Genomic DNA, 25,773 nt, shown 5'->3' with positions numbered 1-25,773 from the left:
ACAAAGAACAGACCTATGATTATCCAGGATTTCCTCTTTGGTAAGTGTCGTGAGGGTATATGTTGGGTTTCCAAGTGAATTGTCTATACCTAATTCGTTTATCAAGCAATTAATGAAATGACTTTTACAGATAAAAACGATGTTATTTGGGGCTTTGTCTGCGGGGACAACAACATATTCATCATGGAGGTCAGATAGGTGTTTAGCAACATTTGGATCTTTGAAGATTGACGTAGCATGGGCATTGATGGACCCATTCAGTTTCTTAGTTCTGATTTGTATTAACGACCTCACTGCCTTAATCCATTCGGATAGAGTGTCTACGTCTTCCTTCTCGCGCTTAGCCCATTGCCTGGCATAATCCTCGACTGAATAAAGCGTTATGTAATAACAGAAATGTAAGCCAATTTTAAATTTCTTCCAAAAACGGTGTCATTGAGGGCTTTTTTTTTTTTTAAGTGCCGAGTTTGTGGCTTTTTAAACACGGCATTTCGGGTTTTATCTTCCCGGTGCAATGGACAAGTTAGTGAATTTATTCTGTTTGTAGTCTAAATGGAACGTGTTACTTTTCAACCAAGATACCGAAGTAGAAGATTCTAAACCTACAAGCCGTAAATTAATTCTTTAATACGGCATGAGGCACACATTAGTTTTTCCTATACAACAAATGCAATTAAAAAATCTAGATGATTCCAACTTTGACAATTACTTTTTAATAAACTGTTACTGTATGTTTAATAATGAATAATCAAAATACCTTAAAAAATATTATAATATAAAAAAAATATATATATAATTTTAAACCAATAGTTCCAAGCATTTCAAGAAATACTGCTATGCTAGCAACGTCGTTCAATAACGTTAGGAAAAATTCCCGCCAAAATTGATAATAAGATTATTTCCACTGTAGCGGATTTGAATTATCGGTGACCCCCATTTTTTATTGATGCTTTTAAAATCTCCCCTAAAGCTACAACTAATGCAGAAGTTTGAAGGAAAAAACATTAGTAGATTTTTTTTTATTTCAAGAAAAATCTATAATAAACGGCAATTAAAAATGGCGGGAAAGTTTAAAAGGCCTTAAAAAATAAGGAAAGTGAGAAAAATAAATGTGTATAAGATAAAATTTACAATTGACTGTTTTAGTTAAACCAGTTAAACATCATTTTTCAATAGTTTTGCCTTCTTTTAGCATTTTTGATGGCTACTTCTAAATTACTGTATAACGCAATTCTTTACTTTTTGATGACGTCATACCTCGAAAACAACATCGGTGACCCCAATTTTTTTTCCGCCTACAATATTGAAATAAGTATGATCTGTCTAAATACGAAATTTCAATGAATTATTATTAGTAGTTTAAATAGTGTGATTTCCCTTTCAACTGAAGGTGAACACATTTGTTGAAAAGGTCATATTTACAGGGATCTTTACTGAAATAACTGTATCATAACAATTTGAAAAAGTCTTGTTGAATAATAATTGATTATTGATAAGTGATTTAAAATATTGTTGTACCAGTCTACAAAACACAACACACACAAATAAAAGTGAGAATCTGTCGTGTTGATCATTGAGTCATGATATCGTCTGTAAAACGTTCAAAGGAATGCTATCAAGTAAACGTTTAAGAATCCGCTGATCAAAAGCCTCAGTCTTCATTAATGGAAAAAGAGGTAGAAGATGCAAAGGGAACAATCGAGCATCATAATTAAAAGTCAAACAATTTTAAACAACCCAAATGATAAAAAGAAAGAATAAATAACAATGTACAAAATACAACATAGAAACCCAAGCACTGAAACAAATAATACAAAAAACCCAGAGGTATCTAACATGCCGCGAAGGGTGCGATAAACCGGATTCACTAAAAGCTTCCGTCGTATTGATTATGACAATAAAAAAAGTATGTGACTAATCGCATCCGAAAATTTCATAATTGTAGAAAGAAGGAAGGGATCTTCATAACGACTATTGGAACATTATCGCGTCCGTACATTATTATATGGAACACATTCTTTGTAAAAAAAAATGGAGGGATATATATTCCTTGTGCAGTTTCTAAATGTTGCTACATAGCAATAAAAAGTTTTAAAAAAAGCTTACATCGTATGTTTTCTCGTTAAGTATAATACTCATTTTACTGTTTAACTGCTAGGTGTTGGTCAAAATATGAAACTGACTGAGCTCAATCTGTGATATAACTGACTAACAAAAATTCATTGTATTTTATTTTGTTTGTATGCATTCGGTTGTAGTAATCATTACGAAACTCCTGATCAAATTCCATGGAATTCTATACAGGCGCAAGTTCCTTACGGTGAATTTTCCTTTTTATTCTAAACAGCCATTCTTAAAAGTATTCTAAACTAAAATAACAAGACATTAGATATATGTAAAATCATTTTATTTAAAACATTTACATAAGTTTTGACTTAAACCGTTCTTATTGAACTATAATTACAAGTTACTAGCTAAAGCACATAGTGGACGTGATTATAGAGCAATTCGTGTTCAATGTGATATTGATATACATTTGTGTTGGTTATTTTCAGATGAATTGGTTTCCAAGGCAAGATATCATAGAATGTACATGTCGTCCAGCTTTTGGTTTAACATTTGGTAACACTTTTTATGTGGCGCCAAATAGAATCGACTTCTCGACAGTTTTCCTACGATTTGATATAACTAATCAAGGTCCTGTGATCGGGACTCTTATAACGATATTACTGATTTACGTACTGCTTCTTATCTGGGCGAGACATCAAGACAAGAGAGATATTGTAAAGGTAAAGTTCTTTTCACTGATTTAAATTATGGTGTATTAATCTATTGAAAAAAATATATTTTATTAAACGAATAAATACCAATTTTTAATAAAACAAAAACCTGTGTCTATTTTTTGTTAATAAATTTTTACAAAAATCAAATAGAAGAAAAATAATTGTGCACGAAACAATTTTAAATATACGAATTGAAAATTAGTTTTAAGTCTAAAGTGCTATCCTTGACACAATATAATTAACAATAAAACAAGTTGAAAGTTACTCTATACACAATTAACATGATGAATTAAGTCAGAATTTCTATTTTTTTTTAGTGGGGAGTTACACCATTAATTGACAACTTCGTGGACGACACATATTATTACCTAGTAACAGTTTATACAGGAATGAGACGAGGGGCAGGTACTAAGTCAAGGATAGGATTTATAATTCACGGACAAGATGGAGATACAGGAATACGGGAATTGGCTGATGGCGTCAGAACGGTAGGCCTAAATTGTTTGTTCTCAGTTTAAAAATTAAATTATCACATAAAATATTTTGTGTCATATAATTTGGGGTCTTGTTATATGATATCGTAATTAGTATAATACTTTTCGTGAATTATTAGATCTTGTTCGTCAAAGTTGAAATGAGGAGTTTTAGTCGTGGTTAACACAGTGTATTTGTATTCGAAACATCCGTTATTTTTGAGGATAATCATATAATTAAAAGAGAAGTATCCATTATCAATAAATTCATATTCCGTCTCATCAAAAAATTAAATGTTATAGCCCCTATTTTTGTATCAAGCTGAATTTGAAAATGCTGCGACTTTAAAGATTAAATATTTTGACTATCCGACATAAACAAGCTGAACCATAATGATAGTAAATAATCCATTTTAAAGCCAATAATATACAATTATTGACTTTTGATATCAGTTGATACATATAGATTCGAGACAGTTAATTTTCAAATTTAAAACGCGAGGCTTGCCCGAGCGTTTTAAATATTTAACATTTAACTGTAGAGAGTGGATAGATATCGTATTACACGAGATTTTGTGGTGGAATCTGTTTCTCTTATGATTTTCTAACATTATGCAGGCAAATTTATTCCTTCTTTTTGAATGATCTGCAAAACTATGTGTTCTTTCTATGTGAGGTCATCAGGCATGGTCGCCTTTTTTCATGCCGTCACAATAGGAAATTCAGAGGAAAGCAAGTAAATTCAACGTCATAATTGGATTTTAACCAATGAAGTACTGAGATCAAACGAACCACACGTTGATTTTTTTTATACAATTGGTGCAGCAAGGGAAAAATTGACGAAGAATTAGAGAAAAAGACCTCGGTGAATATCATATCTCTGGAGTTGATAAGTCATTGTATCAACCGAAATTAAAAGTCAACAATTCTTTTATAATATGACTTTTTATCGTTCTTAAATTTCTAGTATTTGATCAAGATACTTTTAAAACTAAAACTGCTCCCTGTTTTTATACTAAATATATCATGTGCATTTGTAGTAAATAATTTTCGAAAGTTGAAATAATCAATAAAGTTTACTAAAAACAAATACACAAACACAAAAAAAGACAAAAAAAGACAAAAATTACACCGAAAACAAGAAGAAAAGAAAAAAGGATTTTTTTTACGTCATATCATTGACGTTGCCTTCGAGTATCAATATTAGGTACACGGAAGTTGTTCCAAAATTTTAATTGACCTCTCGTGATTTTTGCTGCGGTGAATATAACGTTTTATCAAAGAGGATTTCCTTTGCTTTAAGCCAATGAGAATAAGAAAAACATATAATAACAACTAATGATAACAGACAACAGACAATAGATAAACAACCTTGTCAAAGAAAAAACATTAACCCAATTAGAAACCATGATGAAATCAGCTGCACCAATTATTAATATCTGAAATAGTTTTAGTATAACATGAAATCAGTTGCTCCAATTATTGATATCCGAAATATTTTCAGTATAAAGCTCTATTAATAGATGTTGATAAGGACCAAATGAAATTACGTCAGAAATAAAGATTATTTTTTGTAATTTTGATGTGTGTTGAAAGGCGTTGGAGATCATTATCGAAAATTGATATAGTCGGTATATGAAGGCAACAGTAGAATACTGTTCTAAACTCATGTATCCATGGACAAAAAACAAATCGGAGTAACAAACTAAAACCGAGGGAAACGCATTATTATAAGAGGAGAACAACGACACATCACTGAAATGTAACACACACAGAAACGGACAAGCATCAGACAAAATCCCACGAGAATAACAAATATAACATCAAAACCAAATACATGAATTTGAGATAGACAAGTACCGTGATACGTCTTATCGCAATGTGAATTTACACCAAAAAAAAAAGAGAAAACAAACGACGCAACGTCAAAATGTAACCCACACAGAAACGAACAACAATATAACAATGGCCATCTTCCTGACTCGGTTAAAGAATTCACAAATTGATTTTAATATAATAATTTGTCATTGATGAAGTTCAATTCATAAGACCAAAACAAAGTAAAACATGTAATAGGTAACAGGTAAAGTATATTGTGTCAACTGAAATCCTGTCAAATCTAGAATTGCATGCTAAAATATGAATATATTCTATAGGTCATTTTATCAATGTTAATTTTTGTTGTTTACCCTTTAATTTTAAATTGGAGTTAATAAATTTTGTCATGCATTGTCCATTCGTTTTTGATACGATTTGTTATTTGATTTTGCCATGTGATTATGGACTTTCCGAATTGATTTTCCTCTAAGTTCAGTATTTTCGTGATTTTACTTTTTTTCATCATACTTAATAAACAAAATAAGCTACGGAAGACAACAATTTCTTATATACACATCATGTTGGATAGTTGTCTCATCGGCAATCAAAATAATCATATGCGATCAATATTTGTTTTTCAATTTTACTTTTGCGACGACCCCTGTATATTCCACCTGTAGATGTCGTTTTTAACTGAAGGTGTAAACATTTGTTAAAAAGTTCTTATTCAAAGGGATCTTCACTGAAATAGCTGTACCATCAGCATTTGAAATAATAATTTATAATAATTGTTTATTGCCAAGTGGTGCCCCGCATTCAACTCTGAAGGAACTGTTTTATAACAAAGTCAAAACTTTATGTGATGTTTAACTGAGATTGGAAAACACAAGTTGTATTTTACAATACACATAATTGAGCATGGAAGCAAACAGGTCTATGGTTCAGTGTATGAGAAGTTATCCGGATACTCTATGCACCTCTTATACTCCACAAATAACCAAGTTCAACCATCTCCAAAAAGAGAAAAAATAATAAAAATCAAATTTCTGACCACATGCACATTTTCACTTTATGTACAAACAGCCAATAAATTGAGAACTTCACAGCATTCAAACCGAAGGAAAATTAACCGGAATCGCTATGTTCCTCTTATGCAAGTAAAAGATCAACTATTTAAAAAAAAATATTAAAAAAATATCAAAACCCTCACCAAATGAACATCTTCAATTTATGTATCAACAGCCAGAAAAATGAAAACGTCATAGAATACAAACTGAAAGAGTATTTAGCCAGAAACGATTTGCCCCTTTTATGCAAGTTAATACTAAAACACTACAAAGTTTAACTATCTCATAGAAGATAAGATATAAAATATCAAAACCCTGACCACATGCACACCGTCAATATATGTACAAACAGACATCAAAGTGAAAACTTGCTAGCATTCAAACTGTAAGAAAAGTTATTAATAATGTATATATACCGATAATGCGACAGACACACGGACGAATGGACAGGGCAAAACAATATGCCCTCCTCCACTTTCAGTTACGGAGCTATACGAATGAAATATCGTATTAGTCCGGCGGCTTTGTGAAAAATTGTGCACGTCCTGTTACAAGCATGAAATTTGGCATAGACCTTCCTCAACTATTACTCTTTTATTTCAGATAGGGAGGCATTTGAAAAAAATGTCTCACTTCCGGTAAAATCCAAAATGGCGGACGCCATACTTAAATCAGCCCAATATCGAAGGCTAGCGTGTAAAATGTGTTATTATCATGCTACTATCATAGTATTTGGTACAGACCTTTGTTTTTTACTACTTGTGGATAAATCTAATAGATTAGATGTCTTCAGAAACCCTACTTCCGGTTAAAATCCAACATGGCGGACATTGTACTTAAATAAGCTTATTTTTTAGGGAGGGTCATTGAAATGTGCTTTATCGTATTGCTACATTCATTACATTGTGTAGGAACCTTTCTTTGGTGCTTCTGATGGATACAATGTATAAGACATATGTCTTAAAAACACTTACTTCCGGTAGTATCAAAAAATGGCGGACATAGAAATATCAATTTTTTATTCAAATTTTCAACTTTTTTCAAAATGTAAGGAAAATGATTTTATTTTGTGCTGGTCAATAAACTTTTGGCTTTAAGTTATCCCCAAAACACTTATTCTAGCATGTTGTAAATGTGAAGATATAAAGTTGACACTTCCGGTAAAAATATGACGTAAATTTCAAAGATGAGTCCTCAATCTATTTCTTCGATGTAGAGTTTTGGATAGATTGATTTAAAAAAATAAAATCACTATAGTACTAAAGAATATCTAAAATTACTACTATTTGGCCAAGAATACATCGTTTATTCACATTCACCCCCACATGCACACAAGGCAGTGCACGGGAGACCCGATTTTACACATTAAAAATAACCGCGGCATCCTTTCTTACATCCATAATGTACAAGCTTCTGAAATTATGATTAGGTCTCAGAAAGAGTTTTTTTTTAAAGGGACCCTCTTTGTCGCTTCGCAATCCATTAGTGTTTAGACTAGTTAGCATAAGAGTCAATCCCAAGCTCGTCTCACTAAACACCTGCATTGGTATATTGCACGTTTTACATGCTTGAGAAGACTAGACCAATCGTGGGAATATCCTCACTTATAATGAGCTTTCCCTTTTGTGCAAAAATTGACTTTCTTGCTTCGTTAATCATGTTAGATATGATAAGTGTGTGCGATCTTACAGTAAAACCCCGGTGATTTAGGCTGATCAATCATCATTCTTTATGTTAAAGTCACATCTTCAAATACCATCAATGTCTCCCACGCAGTCTTTTTTTCCTTTTCAAGCAAAGAAAGAACAGTATCACAACCGGTAAAGGTATGGGTCAGAAATAAAAGTGTGTGATCACTCATTGCCTAGTGCATTTGAAAGGCCATAGATAGATATTAATCCAAAGATTTTTGCCTCCCGAAACACAATCCATAGTTCGTCTGCCCCTATGTCACGGAATAGCGAAATAGTATTGACAGCATCATCAGTGACTGTTAATCATGACTCGTTTAAGTTTGTGTTTCACAGCATCAGACATATGCTCTACGATTTAAGTGTCAGTCTCTATATGTGAACATGGTGCTTCACTTAAAATACATCACGTGGTGGATAAGATAGAATATCATGAGCATTCGTTGCTACAACTACCATACTCATCAAAGACTTTATCCACTCTTGTTAGTTTCAAGGTATTTTATTAAGGTAATATACAATCATCATACTCGTTAGGAAACACATTGAAACTGTAACAACAGTGGATGTAGTGTTGGATGTGAACATAGACAATACTGGTATTTTGAAAGCTGCTAAAAGAAGGAAGAGCAACATTTAGGGGAAAGGGAATACACAGACGTATCCAGGATTAAAAACAGCCTAAAAATTGTCAAAGTTTTCTGAGAAATGACAACAGTAAGAAAGAACTTTTAAGTTTTCATTCACAGAAGCTTGCTCAATACAATTTTGAGTACAAGGTAGTTAAATCAACAAATGCTCAGGATGTTCACTGTTATCCACCACTTGATGATGTTTCAAGTTTAGCTCCTTGTTTACACGAAGAGACTGACACTAGAATCAAGATCGATGTGTCTGATGCAATGAAACACAGACTTAACTGAGTCACGACTCAAACAGTCGATACTGATGTCATTGCTGTTTCGCTATTCCGTGACATAGGGGCAGACAAAATTTGGTTTGCATTTGGAAGGGGAAAAGTATAAGATATATATCAATCAATGACCTTTCAAATGCACTAGGCATTAAAAGATAACACGTTTGCTGGAAAAGGAACTGCGTTGGTGACATTAATGGAGTTTGGACATGTTACTATAGCATTTAGAATGATGATTGACCAGCCAACATCACCATATGGAAATGATAAGTTTAATGTCATTGAAAACGATACGTGGTTTTGTTGTAAGATCGAATAAAAAAACAGATTGGGTTAACAAGGCAAGAAAATATGTGTTTTTGCAGAATTTATGGATGTGATAAACAATACCACAGTCTTTGTAAATGTTGGAAATCAGCTCTCCGATTCTGAATTGCGGCCTAACGATGCTGATTGGGTATTATGTCCTTACCTTAATAAAATACATTGAAACTGAAATACGAGTGGATGAAGTCTTGGATGCGTATGGTAGTTATAGCAGCAAATGGTAAGGATATTCTATCTTATCCACCACGTGATGTATTTCAAGTTCAGCAACAAGTTCATATTTAGAGGCAGACACTAAAATCATGATGCATGTGTCTGATGCAGTGAAACACGAACTTAAACGAGTCATAATTCGAACAGTCGTTAATGATGATGCTGTCACTACTGTTTCGCTATTCCGTCACATAGGGGTAGACGAACTATGGATTGTGTTTAGGAGGGCAAAAAACTTTGGATTAATAGCTATCAATGGCCTTTCAAATGCACTAGGCAACGAGTGATCTGAGTGATCTGGCACACTTATTGTTATCCATGCCTTTACCTGTTGTGATATGGTTCTCTCTTTGCTTGAAAGGGGACAAAAGACTAAGTGGGAGACATTGATTGCATTTGAAGATGTGACTTTAACAAAAAGAATGAGGATTAATCAGACTAAATCACCGGGGTTTTAATGTAAGATCGCACAAACTTAACAGATGGGTATAACATGGTTTACGAAGCAAGAAAATAACTATTTGCGCAAAGGGGATGGCTTTTTGAGGCTTTTTCGGATCCCTCAACTTGGTCTAGTCTTTTCTAGAATGTATATCATGCAATATACTTAGGTAGGTGTTCAGGGAGACGAGCTTGGGATTGGCTCTTATGCTACCCACTCCAGGCGAGGACAAAGAGGATAACTTTTTTAAAACTCTTTTTGATGCCTCATCATTTTGTCAAAAGTTTGTACATTATGGATGTAAGAAAGGATACCGCGGTCATTTTAAATGTGGAAAAACGGGTATCCCGTGCACTGCGATGTGTGCATGTCATGGTGACTGTGAATAAACGATGTATTCTTGGCCAAATAGAAGTAATCTTAAATATTTTTTAGTACTATAGTGATTTTATTTTGTTTTTTATCATTCTATCGAAAAATCTACATCGAAGAAATAGATTGAGAACTCTTTTTTGAAATTTACGTCATATTTTTACCGGAAGTGTCAACTTTATATCTTCACATTTACAACATGCTAGAATAAGTGGTTTTGGGGATAACTTTAAGCTAAAAGTTTATTGACCAGCACAAAATAAAATCATTTTATTTACATTTTGAAAAAAGTTGAAAATTTGAATAAAAAAATGATATTTCTATGTCCGCCATTTTGGATATTACCGGAAGTAAGGGTTTTTAAGACATATGTCTTATACATTGTATCCATCAGAAGCACCACAGAAAGGTTCCTACACAATGTAATGATAGTAGCAATACGTTAAAGCACATTTCAATGACCCTCCCTAAAAAATAAGCTTATTTAAGTAGAATGTCCGCCATAATGGATTTTAACCGAAAGTGGTGTTTCTGAAGACACCATATCTTTTTAATTTATCCGAAAGTAGTAAAAAACAAAGGTCTGTATCAAATATTAGGTTAGTATCATGATACTAACACATGTTTACACGCTAGCCTTCGATATTGGGCTGAATTAGGTATGACGTCCGCCATTTTGGATTTTACCGGAAGTGAGACACTTTTTTCAAATGCCTCTCTATCTGAAATAAAAGAGTAATAGTTGAGGAAGGTCTATGCCAAATTTCATGCTTGTTACATGATGTGCACAATTCGTCTGAAATATGCTTGTAGCCGCCGGACTATATCAACTGGGAGATAAATACTGCATATTCAGGCGCTATTGGAATGATGCTACATAGAAGTTAAAAGTTCACAATTGGGAAGCTGAAATCATTTCCTTTTAACGTAAATTTTTAACCTATACTCGTTGTCAATATGTAGATGTAAGTCAAGACATGTGGCAGAACTAACTGTCTATGAGGTGGGTTTTTTTCAAGTTCGATAGAAAATATCCTTTCAACAAGGTAACAAACCTTTGAAAGGTATTATGCCGATTTAAAATTGGAGAGTTATTCACCATTTGCAGAAAAATATTTAAACGTTTAAAAAAGGCTAATCAACTGTTCAAGATCTCAGTAAAAATTATATACCTATATGGAGTTATTTTCTTTCAGAACGTCAGGTCATTCTTTTTCAGAATCAACCCGGACGATACCATGTTTCAATGGTATAAGCTCCAAGGCATAATATAATAACCTGTGTAAGGTCATTATTTTCCTTGATAAACATGCAATCTATGATTTACTTCAAAATTTTATTCGACTAATAGTTTTTTGTTGCCGATTTGGAAATTTATTTTCTAAAGTTCAACCGATGATAGATGTAAAAGAAACCGTCATTGTAGACCCGCAATTAAATTTTAGAAAAAATAACGTGAAGTTTTGTTGATTTATCGCTATAACAAAGAAACATTATCATATAGGTCAGATGAATTTTAATGTAGACTTTCATAAAATAAATCCAGATTTAACATGTGTAAGATTTTGAAAATCTTACAGAGTCAAACTTAATAGGTTGATTGCTTAACGTCCAGTGGCAAATATGTCATCTATGTTCAGAACCATACACACTGAATAGGAAATCATACTGTGACCTACTGTGTATTTATAATCGTCTTCGTGTCAGTTCGTAACTTTTTTTAATTTATGTATACCTTTTACTCTATCAAATGATCAACTAATAAAATAATCTTATATCTATTGAATAACATTAACGTAACTCACGAAAGGGTCGGGTGCGGAGGGTATATAATTTTATCCTGATTATCTTTTAATAAAATGTATCTCTATTCGAAAGACAATTTTTCTGAATTTTTCATTCGATTCAAGTTGAATGGTTAAATAAATAACAACTTTTCCGCGATAGAAATAACATAACAAAACGACGAAAAAAAACATACCCCCTCCCCCTTTTCCATAAGCTAAGTGATACAATAAATAACTTACAATGTGTCTTGTATTTGTCATACACCGTTATCGGATGGTAACAATACATTTGTGTCTTACTTCTTGCAGTTACAGTAATATTTTTATTGTGTATGGATAACAATTTTCAAAGGTTTATATCTAAATTATATAGTGAGTTTTATTTTACATTTTAAATGAGCCGCAGGGCGTATTAAAACCTGAACGCAATAGAAAGGAATATCCCACTTTAGTGTTGTTGGTAAAAAAGGATACTAAATTTTACAAATCTTTATAAAATTAATATTTGTTGACGGTATATAAGTCAGATAATGCATATTTTAAGGTTTTTCTTGTCGTAGAACACACCTCGAGGTGTCAGGATTGTTCAAAGAAAGAACTCCCTCCGGTCGGTCTTTCATTTGATCAATCCTGACACCCCTCGGTGTGTTCTACGACAAGAAAAACCTTAAAATATGCATTATCTATAACATATCGCTAGATAAAAGACAAGAACTGTCTATAAATCAAAATTTTATTAAGCTATTTTAAACTTCAAAAATTACTTTCTGTGTTTCCTATTTCAGAGTCATATGAAATTCTTGAATAATGTATACATTAAAAAAAACAATGATCCCTTTACGGCCTCAATATTATCATAATTGTTTTTATGGTTTTGCCTTGGAAACTATTAAAAGATAACATTTTCGTTTCTACATGTCACTTTGGTTTTTATTAAAGCATTTTTTTTTTCAGAACATACCGGCTGCAAGTGTTGTACATTTCTTAATGTCAACGCCATATCCGCTAGGAGACTTAAGCTATGTTTACATATGGCATGACAACTCCGGTGTCGGCAAATCTTCATCGTGGTATTTAACCCGTGTTGATGTCGAGGACTTACAAACGAGGGAAAGGTATAGTGATTATTTAAATCAAAGTTTATATTAATGCACTGCATTAGTACAAGTTGGACAATCGATATTATATTGTTTCATATTTAATGTAGAAATATAAATAAAATTAAAAAGGCACATCAAGGACAATTTTTGAATATATAGTTTCTTTTTCTGATATTTTCTTAAAGTACTGCTACTTGCCTGACAAACATTCAAAAACCCATTTCCATGCCCTTTAGATTAACAAATATGAATTACTTAATAATTGTGTTTGTAAAAAAAAAAGAATCAGAAACATAAGTATGCATTTTTATCTTTTATATGATTTATTGTAAGATAAATTATCTCGCTGATTTAATCAACTTTAATGGTTATTTTACATTCTAATAAGTAAATAAATAAACATATATATTGTATCAATTAAATCAAACTTTGATATGTACATTGCAGGTTTGTTTTCCTATGTGGTAAATGGCTAAGTTTAGATACATTTGATAGCAGTGTAGATGCCGTCTTACCAGTTTGCGGAAAAGAAAATGTCACCACTTTCTCAAATATGTTTTACCTTAATATAAAAGAAAACTTAGCTGATAACCATATGTGGATTTCAATATTCTTCCGCCCAACCAGCAGCCATTATACAAGATGTCAGAGACTAACATGTTTCCTGTTATTTATTGTTTTAACAATGATAGGAAATGCAATATATTTCCGCGACGAAGACGAGTTTTCAAATGCTGGATCAGACATTCATGTGGGTCCATTTTCATTCACATTGAGTGCAATTTATATTGCATTAATATCTGCACTTATTTCAACACCTACCACCGTATTAGTAATTTTTATGTTCAGTAAAAGTATGCACAGAAAAAGCAATACTGGAGATTCTTCACGAAGATATAGAGTACCGATATTGGATGTTTGGTTGGATAGAGTAATGGCAGATAGTCATAAGTTAGAGAAAGCGCTTGTTTCAAAGGGACTTTTCATTACTGAAAGTACTATTTTTCCATATTGGTTTCAATATATAGCATGGATTTTGGCACTTGCTGGTGTAGCATCATGTTCCTTCTTCTTGACTCTGTACAGCATCGAGTGGGGAAAACACAAGTCTCAGAAATGGCTGGCACAGTTTTCCCTCTCTTTCTTTAGCTCGATTTGTTTACTGGATCCATTAAAAGTAAGTAACAATTACAATGAACTAGTTTCATAATTTATTTTAATTGTTGTTACCAATTGCAATCTGTTAGATGGATGATCAGTGAAAATAGAAATGGTTTTTCAGTTTTATTAAAGTTGTGTTTTGTTCCCTTAACTTTTTCTATTATTGATTTTTTGATATGCCTTATCAAAGTAACGTGGGAACGGATTTTACAGACATTTTCCATATATTTTCAAATATTTTGGCATCAAGCTTAAGTGATGAATCATTAATTATAAAAATGCGCATGTGGTGTACCGTTTTAGTTAAAACAACCAGTGGCTCGGTGCTCTAGATCTAATTGTGGACTTTTAGTCCCCGATAATACCACAAGTCTTGTAGCCAGTAAGTTGAACAAGAATGAAAATATGGATTATGTCAAATTGAAATTTGACATTTCTTTCTCCGTTTTTTATTAAGGTTTAGGTGTTTTGGCTTGGTCATCTCTTCAATATTTTTATTTGTTTTTCGATTTACAAATATTTTGGCCTCAAGCATCCTGACAAAAAATTAAATGTTACAATTACTGATGCAGTAAAAAATATGTTGTTATAACTAGTATTGTATAAATTTCTACATGCACTTAATTGATAATTACTAATAAACAGTTGATACCTTGTGTTTTTTCATAGGTTACAATTATGTCTGCAATATTCGCAATGTTCGTAAATCAGATCAATAAGTTCAGACCTACAGGACTTGAAAGATCCTTCATTCTCAAGAACTACAAGCAAACTTTTGGATACGAAAAAAGTAAGTGATCAACGCATAAGAGATCATTGTACTAGTATTAGTTATTGGCAATATAAATATTTGAATGCAAAATTGAATGACATTACTACTGACTGAGACTGGTACGTTAATCGGATTCTTTTCGAGGAATAATTTGAATATGGACCATTTGATAGTATGCTTTCAAATATATTTAACTACGTTATATTTAAAGGTCGATTCAGAAGTAGACATAATGTCTAGAAAAAAAATAAAATAAAATAAATACTGAACTCCGAGGAAAATTAAAACGGAAAGTCTGTAATTAAATGACAAAATCAAAATCTAAAACACATCTAACGAATGGATAACAATTGTCATATTCCTGACTAAGTAAAAGCATTCTTATGAAGAACATGGCGTAAATCTTGTTATATATCTATCTCAACTTTACACGTACCTTTTGTTCTAGATCTTTGGTTTGTAAAATTGTAACATCTGCTATTAGTGAAAATTGTTATCGTCTTTCTCTACCCATAGACAAGAATAATCTCTGTAAAATGAATGAATGACATGATTATATAAAATTACTAGCTAAACATAAACCTTTTTTCCCCATGTATATAGTAATCAAAGGTACCAGGATTATAATTTAGTACGCCAGACACGCGATCGTCTATATAAGACTAATCAGTGACGCTAATATCAAAATATTCATAAAGCCAAACAAGTAAATAGTTAAAGAGCAATGAGGATTCAAAATTTCAAAAAGTTCTGCCAAATACGGCTAAAGTAATCTATGCCTGGGTAAAGAAAATCCTTACTTTTTCGAAAAATTCAAGGTTTTAAAAATGTAACACAAGGACATCAATAATTTCAAAAACTATCGGTTTATGTAAATCCTGAAGTTTTGACGAATGTCATAAACGAAAGCAATATTTCTGATAAAAAAACTTCTACGGGTGGAAAATTAGAAAAATAAAAGATTTATATGTAATAGGAAATGTTAGCTCAGAAATATCTTTCAAAAGAAAGACAATTACAGATGCAGCAGAACTGTTTGGCTGGAATAGTCATAGTTACCGCTATAGAACCAGGTTTAATCAACCATTTTCTACATTTGAAAATACCTGTACCAAGTCAGGAATATGACAGTTCTTGTCCATTCGTTTTTGATACGTTTTTTTTTTATTTTGCCATGTGATTATGGACTTTCTGAATAGATTTTCCTCTGAGTTTAGTATTTTTTGTGATTTTACTTTTTTTTCACATTGGGCATGGATTTCAATTTAAAGGCAACCGTCTTTGGATATTTCACTTTATGATACACGCATGGCTATGATACACACTTTTACGTTTTAATGCCAAGTACCTTTTTATAGATATGATGAAAAACATAATTTGACAAAAAATCAACTTCTCCTATTTTACCTCCATGGATAAAAATTGGGATGCAATAGTATGACATTGTCTTATGACATGTTTCATAAATGGATTTCTTCAAAGCTTTGCACACATTTGTGTATCTTAATTCAAATATATATAATATAACAAAAACTAATTGTCAATACTATTATTGTCAATTAACTTTGGTAAATTCGGCACTGTTTGCGGTCAATAAAGTTGTACACAGTATATGTTCAGACTGTTCAGTATTTGTTCATTACATGTACAAAACAACAACAATATGGATTTATACAGCTACTCAATGAGACTTTCAAACTGGAAACAAGCCATTTGACATTTATTTCTAGATATACAAGATGTTTTTTTAAAGATAAAAATGACAACTGAAGACTAAAATCTGTTTAAAAACTAACATTGTTTTGCAGACATACGACTTCCTGCGTCACCACTTAATCATTCGTTAATAGAAAAGGCTCGGAACGAAAGGCAGAAAGATCTTAAAAGGACGGAAAGTATAAAACAAGTCCTGTTTACATGTTTCTGCTTATGGATTATATATAGCATTAGCTACAGTAATAGGGATGACAGATCCTATAATTTTCATCAAAACATAGCAACAAAGCTACTGACTACTCAAAATAAAACACTACAGCAATTTGGAAAGGTAAGGTAGTGCTCAACGGTTACATTACCGGAAAACTCCTAAAACGTTCATGGAGCAAGTTAAATATTTAAAAAAGTCACAATGTTTTCTTCAATAAACTCTGAAAGGACTAATATTAAATATTACATATTCAAACATATATTGGGTTCTTGGTATAGTTGCAGGTTTAAAATGATTTGATGGATGCTAGCCAAAGTTGTCGTTCAAAAGTCTTAAATTTGTCAACTTCCAAGCTAAATTGACAAAACCCTGGAAAATGATTTTCAAACAAAATAATGCGTGCACAGTACTTCATTTTGTCATCCCATACATATTTGATAATTTGTCAAATAATTAACATTAATTGAATTAGACAGATGTTTTAAAAACACTCTCAATTAGACATTTCTAAAATACAATAATGTGTCTCTTTACATGTTATATCTAACAAACAAACTTGGATATTTCTTAATCTATTTGTATTCCTATATTGCACTACAAGTAAACTATTTCTTTTTCTTTAGTTGTTATAAAAAAATAAATATGTGATTTTTCTATCAAATATCAATGCGAGTAAGATCATTTTGTTTTTAAATTCAAAAACAGGATCCAGGATACAATTTTTTAAAATGGATTTAAAACAGACATACATTATTTAAAAACAAAACCAAAAAAAGACAAGCTTTAAAGCGTAAAGTTCATCTTATAACAAGGATCTAATGATCTTAGTAAGAACAACTTGAATCATGTTTTACGGTCACCATCGTGTATTGTTGTCTGTATGTCTACTCACAATAGCACTGGCATTGTGGTATGAGATATTTATGTGTAGGAATTTTCTAATTATTTTATACTTGCTGTTATGATATTAAACTGAATGTAGATTTGCATGATTTGCATGATGGTCCATCCCGGTTCCTTTAGCTTCTATTTGCGTTTAACTATATGCGTACATTTAAAATAAAAGATTAACGAGCTTTGAACATTAATAACTGCTGTTGTCTTACAGTTACAACTGATGTACATTCTTAATAAATATAGTTATATTAAAAGAACAATTATATCAGCTTGGAATGTAATTATTTACTTTACAAAAGTTAGAGACAAATGTTAGGTGGTAACAGACAATACATTATTTTTTCTATTTTATTATTATGTAGTGTCTTAAAAATGGTCGCGCCTCTTTCTCAAAATAACAAGTTTTTTTAAAAGACTTTAGTAAGTTAATATATATACAAGTATATGAACTTTAGAAGCAAAAAAAAACAAAAAAAAACAAAATAGGTCCAAGTCCTTGTTTATGAGATATTGTAATTTTGCGGGAAATGGTTCTTTCCTAGATTTTTTGTACATTAAACATTTATACTTTTTTACTTAGCGAGAAGCGAATATCATTAATGGTATAGTGTTGATATAACGCTAGTATTTGTGAATATCAGTATGAAAAAGTGTGTTGCTTGTAGCCACGATGCAAATAGTTTTATGCTTTTCTTGTGTGATTTAATTGTAAATACGAACAACTTTTTAAACAAATAAGTGCATTAATAAAAAAAAAACCAAACGCATTAGTATTATTTTTAGATAAGGCTCGTCAATGATTATATAAAATGGCTGCGATATACAGCGTTTCCAGAGTTGTATCCTGAGACTGATTATACCGGAGAACGTTTACATTGGAGACTTAGACAATATTTTAATGATTTGACAAGTTTCAGAGTTGGACCACCTCGACTGAGACAACTTCGGGTCACAGAATGTAAGGGCAATCATTTTTATTTTATTTCATTTCGTTCATATGAAAAGCAAATTAAAAAAGACTTAGTTGGGTTACCTCCATTTATTGTAGTAACAAAAAAAAACATAGACTAAATGGGTTTAAACACATTGCTTGATATAAAAAAGATGTGGTTTGATAGCCAATTAGACAAATCTCCATAAGAGACCAAATGACACAGAAATTAACAACTGTAGTTCACCGTACGGCCTTCAACAATGAGCAAAGCCCATACCGCATAGTCAGCTATAAAAGTCCTCCAAATAACTATTTACAAAAAAGGATCGAAAAACAAATGTAACACATAAACAAACGACTACCACTGAAATACAGGCTCCTGACTTGGGAAAGGCACACATAAACAGAATGTGGCTGGGTTAAAAATGTTAGCGGGATATCAACCCTCCCCTGACCTGGAACAGTGGTATAACAGTTCAATAAAAGAACGAACTATACCAATCAGTTGAAAATGGCTTAACTCGTGAGATGGATAAAAATAAAAATATTACAAATGCAAGTAAACGTGGCCGGGTACTTGTACATCCCAACAACAAATAGACACTAAGTACAGATCTGAGAGTACTTGAGTCAAACACTTTTCTTAAACATTTTTTACGGATTGATATTTTTTTTATTTGCAGCATCTGAAGTACATCCGTTTTTAGGAAGCATTCGAACGAGACCAAAATACTACTTACCGGTTGAAGAAAACAGAGACTTTTGTTTTGGCTGGATAAGTGGGATATGTGACAAAATAAGTGAGGCACGTTCATTTTCGTATGGTGGGTGGAAATTCACGAGTGCTATTGATATTTGGGGTATTCCCATACCTGGACGTTATAACACATACGGAGGTGGCGGATATATAACCGAACTAGCTGTCAACTTAGATTTTTCCAACAGAACTTTAAATGAATTAACAGACTTTTTATGGATTGATAGAAATACACGAGTCGTTTATTTAGAGTTCAACTTGTACGCCCCTGATCTAAACCTATTCGCATACAACATGTTTGTAGCAGAATTTCCTGAAACAGGAGGAATAATAACCTCATATTCTATTTATCCATTTCGAATTTATTTTCATCATGGTACGAATGGTATCTACACATTAATTTGCGAAATAATATTTCTATTAATTTTAGTCGCATTAACGGGCAAGACCGTGTCACGTATTACAAAGAAGAGAAAGACCTATTTCAAAAGTGTCTGGAACATTCTTGACTGTTGTTGCATATCCCTGAGTTTTGTTTGCATTTCAATGTATGCTGGGCGCCATATTCTTGCGTCACAAACACTGGAAAAGTTCAAGGCAGATCCAAAGCAATTTATTAATTTTCAGCATATTGCAGTATCGGACTTGTTGTTTAATTTGCTGCATGCTACTCTATTATCACTTGCGACATTGAGATTAGTCGGTATTCTAGGCTACGATATACGAGTTGGTAAGATTTTCATGGTTTTTGATAAGTGTGCGAAGGATTTATTTTGGTTTGGTATTTTCATGTTTTATTTATTTCTGTGTTATGCCGCTCTAGGATATTTACTATTCGGAAAATATATTGAATCATATTGTGATATATTTGAATCTATGGGAACACTATTTATAAGCATGATAGGAAAGAGCAAGTTCAAAGAAATAAATGAGAAGGATCCAATTTTATCACAATTTTATTTCTTTACGTTCATCCTGCTGATAGTATTTACATTGCTGACAATATTTATGGCCATCCTCGGTGAGAGTATAAGTGCAGTACAAACCATGAATAAAGGAAACACGGAGGAAGAATTGATTAACAGGTTGTGGAAAAAAATCAAAAATGTGTTCGTAAAAAAGTTGGACACCACGAAAAACTCCAAAAAGCAACGTAAGTTTTTTTTTTTCAATGATTTTTCCCCTGTCTCTCAAGGAATCAATAACGAGTTTTAAAAGTATATGGTATTGATGAGAGTAATACTATCAAATTATTACATGGCATTTTTCATATCGCATGTGTTATCAGCCCTAGGTTCAATATCAGCCCAAGAGCCACATGGCTCGAGGGCTGATATTGACTGAGGGCTGATAATACATGCGATATGAAAAATGACATGTTATGATCTTTTTATCATATGCTTTAACAATGGAGAAAAATTAATAGATTCATATATTGATCCTTTTACGTGGTTCCCAACTAGAAGTTGAAATAGTGAAAAGTTCACGGAAGCCGTACCCCAAATTTAGTACATTCGATATGATATCTTTCTATCATATGCCTTAACAGAGAAGAAACATATTTTAAATGAACGAATCGACAAAAATATACATAATGTACACTGTTTGGAAAAGTCAACTTTTTAAAGTAACTTTCTGAATTATGTTTGAAACGTTTAAAAATGCATATATTTAAAAATTTGTTTGTTAGTTAAAGGGATTTTTTTTTAAATTTACTATTTTACACAATATACTTTCCAGTATTAAAATAATTGTTTTGTACACAACTTTGTAATGTTTTTCATAGAAACCGTCGCATTGAGGTGTATTTTTCGGAATTTGCCGAGTATCACCGGAATGCCATGCGATAACGTTACGGAAAGGCATGTGATAACAATCGAAGCATGTGATAAACTTTCCATATCAGCCCGCTAAGCACCAATTCCAAAAAAATGGAATTTACGTTAATTTAAAGCTATTATCATACAGTAAAAATCAGGTGTTATTAAGTCTAAGTATATGATAAATAGTGTTTGCCACATGTTGATGAGTAGATTATGATGTTATTTAAAAAGTTAAAGGGATATGCCATTTAAATATCTATTATATTTTTTCATTGTTGTTTAATTATCAGTGATTTGGGGACTTTTAACAATTAAGACGACATATCTTTAGTTTGTTTTCCAATACGTCAGTAGGTTATTTTTACAACTAAAAATAATATTTAAATACTTGACTTAGTTATGTTGTATATCTATATCTACAAATGTATATACAATATGATATACTATTACACTTTTACTATTACACAATCCAAATTTATGTAATATAAATCAATTTTGCTAACTGGTTGTTCTCTTAATTTTGTCAAAATACAACTGTCCTACCAGCGAATGGTTTAGCTAGCTAGAAAAACCATAATCAACTCGCAATTTCTTTTAGGAAAACTCATGTACCTAGTCTGGAAAATGATTTTTCCTGTCGTTAGAAAGCTGTTAGCATTGCTCATTTGGTTTGTTTTGGGGTTCTTGAATCAAGTCATTCACATGAAGTTTGACAAAATTATAGGATTTACTGTGTTCTGCGTTATAAAAATACAAATGAAAAAACCTACCTTCATAGACCACTTGACGTAAAAGCTAGCGTCTAAAGATCCCACAGTACAAGCGTCATAGATATAGGAAGATGTTGTGTGAGTGTCATGTTCATTATATTGCCGATTATCTGAATTGCAAAGATATACGATAAACCAGAGCCAAAACGTTTTTAAGAATAATTTTTAATGTAACGTTTTATACTTTTAAGTCATGGAGAGCATTGTCGAAGTATAACCATCAACGTACCCTAGAATGAATATCGCACACAAAAAGAGGGTACGTCTTTTTGTGTGCGATATTCATTCTAGAAGTGACGAATAATAATGCCTTGCTTCATCAAAGAACTCCAAATTTGAAATAGTACTTATGTGTCTGACGCACTTTTCAAACCCCAAAACATGAAAGTTATTGATATAAAAGATATTTTACAGATAGAGAACGTAAAATGTTCGGACATTTGTAGTCCAAATATTTATGACGTTTGGCAAGGCTATTTTAATTTTTTTTCTGGGACGCCTTCCTACAACGTCATAACGCCGAAGCCATTTTTTTCGTCTGGAGTTTGAGAGCAAATTTTGGGGGGAACTTTGAAACCTGATTTTGACAAGAAATTTTTATTGCCGGTTAGAAATGTTTACGTAGTTACAAAGTCCTACCTTTTTTGTGCTTATTGATGTAAAATATTTCCAGAAATATCCAAAAGAAAGGATAAAACAAGCTACGATTCCATTTGAAGTGGGGAAATATTTATTTTGTTTGGCCAAGATTTCCCACAATTACCAACGGCACGTGACTTCCGGTGAATATAAAATTCAAAATCCGTTAATATTTGACAGACCCGAATTTCCGGATAATGTAAATCAAACGTTCCGAAAATTCGGAGCCATTAAAATTGACCGGATTTTAAATTTTATATTCACCGGAAGTCACGTGCCGTTGGTAATTGTGGGAAATCTTGGCCAAACAAAATAAATGTTCCATCTGCACTATCATTTTCTATGTTTAGTGAACCGTGAAAATGGGATAAAACTCTGATTTTGACATTGCATTTTGAAAGATCATACCATCGAGAACATGTGTACTAAGTTTCAAGTTGATTGGACTTCAACTTCATCAAAAATTAACTCGACCCTAAAGGACCAAACTCTTCAACCTGAAGCGGGACAGACTGACGGACGAACGAATGAATGAACGATACGACAGACGGACGGACGGAAGAACGAACGGACGCAAAGACCAGAAAACATAATGCCAATAAATGGGGCATACAAATACATAAACTAAAGGAAACAGTAGTATACCGGTGTTCAAAAGTCATACATTGATTGAGAGAAACAAATATGGGTTACAAACCAAACACCAAGGGAAACACTTTAACTATAAGAGGAAAACAAAAAACAACGAAAACGCATCAAAAACCAAGGCCAACATACATAGAAACGAACTTTTCAACAACAGCTGCCCTATTTCTAACTTAGTACAGGATATTTTAAGAAAAATGGGGGGGGGGGGGGGGGGGGGAGGGGTGAAACTGCTTTTATAGCTAGCAAAGCCTACCGCTTTCTGAAAATGTTAAACAATATAAACGACACTTCAAGAAGCACTTAAAACGTTGCCAAAACAGAAGTACTATAAATTAGATAGAATATTTTAAAAAACGAGTATTTCACGAATACACTTAACTTATATAATATAATGTTTTGATTGTTTTGATTTTTGTAGCTTTTCAGAATACATGTATGGATCTCTTGTACGACGTAAGAAAAGCCTTTAATGATTCTGATGATTATAACGAGGTGCCACCAGTCACTACAAACTTCAAAAAGAAAACAAAACGTATTTTTGATACCAATTCGTAGGTATGAGTGTTCATTTCTTATTCTAATGCAAAAACGTTTGTAACGTTCATTTTGATTGGATAACGTCACTTATTTACATGGCATCAATTGACAATTGATGCCAAGGAACGTACGCGACAGATTTTAAATTCATTTTTTAAAGTTGTTTTCTGTCAGCTTCATTAGAAGTAAAAAATAACAATATTGTATTTTAAGCTCCGACGGCATCAATTGGGGATTTGATGGTAGCATATACCCGTTTACTGGGTCGCCCGAGCTGGGTCGATGCCACTGTTGGTGGAGATTTATTTTTTCGAGGGTATCACCAGCCCAGTAGTCAGTGCTGACATGAATTATCATTGATATGGTTATATTTATAAATTTACTGTTCACAAAATTTAGATTTTTTGAACTACTAAGGCTTTTCTACCTCAGGCATAAATAACCTAAGCTGTATTTGGTAAAACTTTTAGGAATTTTGTTATTAGTATCAAAATGAACAACAATTTAAAACTATGCAGTTTCAAAAGTATTTTCTTCAATAAAAGATATATCAATATCTGCTTGTGTCAATTATGCCCTTATTGTTCTGGGTTATATTGAAACACCTTTCTTTTGGGCGACAAAAATGGGAAGTTAGCTTTCACTTATTTATCGATATGTGGTGTAATAATGACGACATTCATCGAAAAGAAAAACAGATATTTAATTTACGACATGATTAAAATTAATGTGGATAAATACTTTACCATAAAAGAGAAAAATACACACATGCTAAATCATAAAATGTTTATATTTGACTTTAGAAATGTATTCAATATACGCCTCCGGGTTCGGGTATTTTTCGTTACATTGAAGACCTGTTGGTGACCTTCTGCTGTTGTTTTTTCTATGGTCAGGTTGTTTTCTCTTTGAAACATTCCCTATTTCCATTCTCAATTTTATCTAATACGAAGGGGAATGAAATTTGTATTATGTTATTATCTAGAGTACGTGCTTTTAAGGATTTTAAGAACAGTGTTAAATATCAATGTGAAACAAGCGTACATGTATATGTTAGCGTATATTGTAGCTTCATATAAGTCGAGTAACTAACGTTTACAAAGCTGTCTCGAATCCATGTAAAAATTGCGCATAACATTACGTACGTCGATATTGAGATTAAATCAAAGTACTGACGTGCTGTTAACACGAATAAAACCAAGATTTGATGGCCGGCAAAAAATTGAAAACAAAAGTGTTTTGCAGTTGGTTTTCCAAGTAATACATCAAACATTTCAGCAGCATTAAAGACATTAACAGATTAGTTTCGTATTTTTTAATGCCATGCCTTTAATAATTTACTATATGATATTGGGTTTTTCTCATTGGTTATTTCCCTATTTATATTATATAACATTGCGTGAAATATATACAAGACTATAATACAGCCATTTGTAAGTCTAAAACCTATGGCTAGTGTCAATTGTCAATTTGAGGTTCAATTTAGAAGAAGGAGTAAGGGTAAATATTCATACTTTCCCATTATTTTATTGCAGGTAAACAACATAGCAGATTATCTGTCATCATTTCAATGTGAGAGCTTGTTAAACTTAGCCGAAGAATGATACGTGCATGAACAACTTAGTAAATGGCAGTTGTATGTCATGTACAAAGACCTCTCAACGGACAAGCTGGTTTGATATCTCACCAAAAGATTTCACCGATTCAGTTATTTCAACTGTAACAGAATTCATATAAACACTATTTACTTCCCCTAACATGGTACATTATTTGGCTTTCCCCCTATCATAATCAACATTTCGCTTTTTTGTTCTCTTTTCTATAACCTGAACTTGCTCACGCCAATTTGTTTTCAAGTTTTGCATTATTGTGAATAAAATATTTTGATTATATATGGGCGGCATGTGAACTGCACGTGG

At 32.3% G+C, this 25,773-nt stretch overlaps 1 protein-coding gene across 1 annotated transcript; it reads left to right on the top strand.

Moving 5' to 3' along the window:
- Window positions 1-1,891: 1,891 nt before the first annotated feature.
- On the top strand, window positions 1,892-25,773 carry LOC134726314 (polycystin-1-like protein 2). Its single transcript, XM_063590715.1, has 11 exons — window positions 1,892-1,906; window positions 2,556-2,789; window positions 3,101-3,271; window positions 12,844-13,004; window positions 13,437-14,166; window positions 14,820-14,940; window positions 16,731-16,969; window positions 18,530-18,704; window positions 19,364-20,590; window positions 23,736-23,872; window positions 25,390-25,773. Exons 1-10 carry the CDS (start codon window positions 1,892-1,894, stop codon window positions 23,870-23,872), a joined length of 3,210 nt encoding a protein of 1,069 aa, XP_063446785.1. The 3' UTR covers window positions 25,390-25,773.

Source organism: Mytilus trossulus, chromosome 7 (genome assembly GCF_036588685.1).
Source record: "Mytilus trossulus isolate FHL-02 chromosome 7, PNRI_Mtr1.1.1.hap1, whole genome shotgun sequence".
NCBI lineage: Eukaryota > Metazoa > Mollusca > Bivalvia > Mytilida > Mytilidae > Mytilus > Mytilus trossulus.
Note: the sequence above shows the minus strand (reverse complement) of the source record. Positions and strands in the feature narration are given on the sequence as shown.

Coding starts and splice junctions, on each gene's coding strand:
- LOC134726314 (XM_063590715.1), top strand. Junction 14,167..14,819: donor GTTTACTGGATCCATTAAAA/GTAAGTAACAAT, acceptor GTTTTTTCATAG/GTTACAATTATGTCTGCAAT. Junction 16,970..18,529: donor CACTACAGCAATTTGGAAAG/GTAAGGTAGTGC, acceptor TATTATTTTTAG/ATAAGGCTCGTCAATGATTA.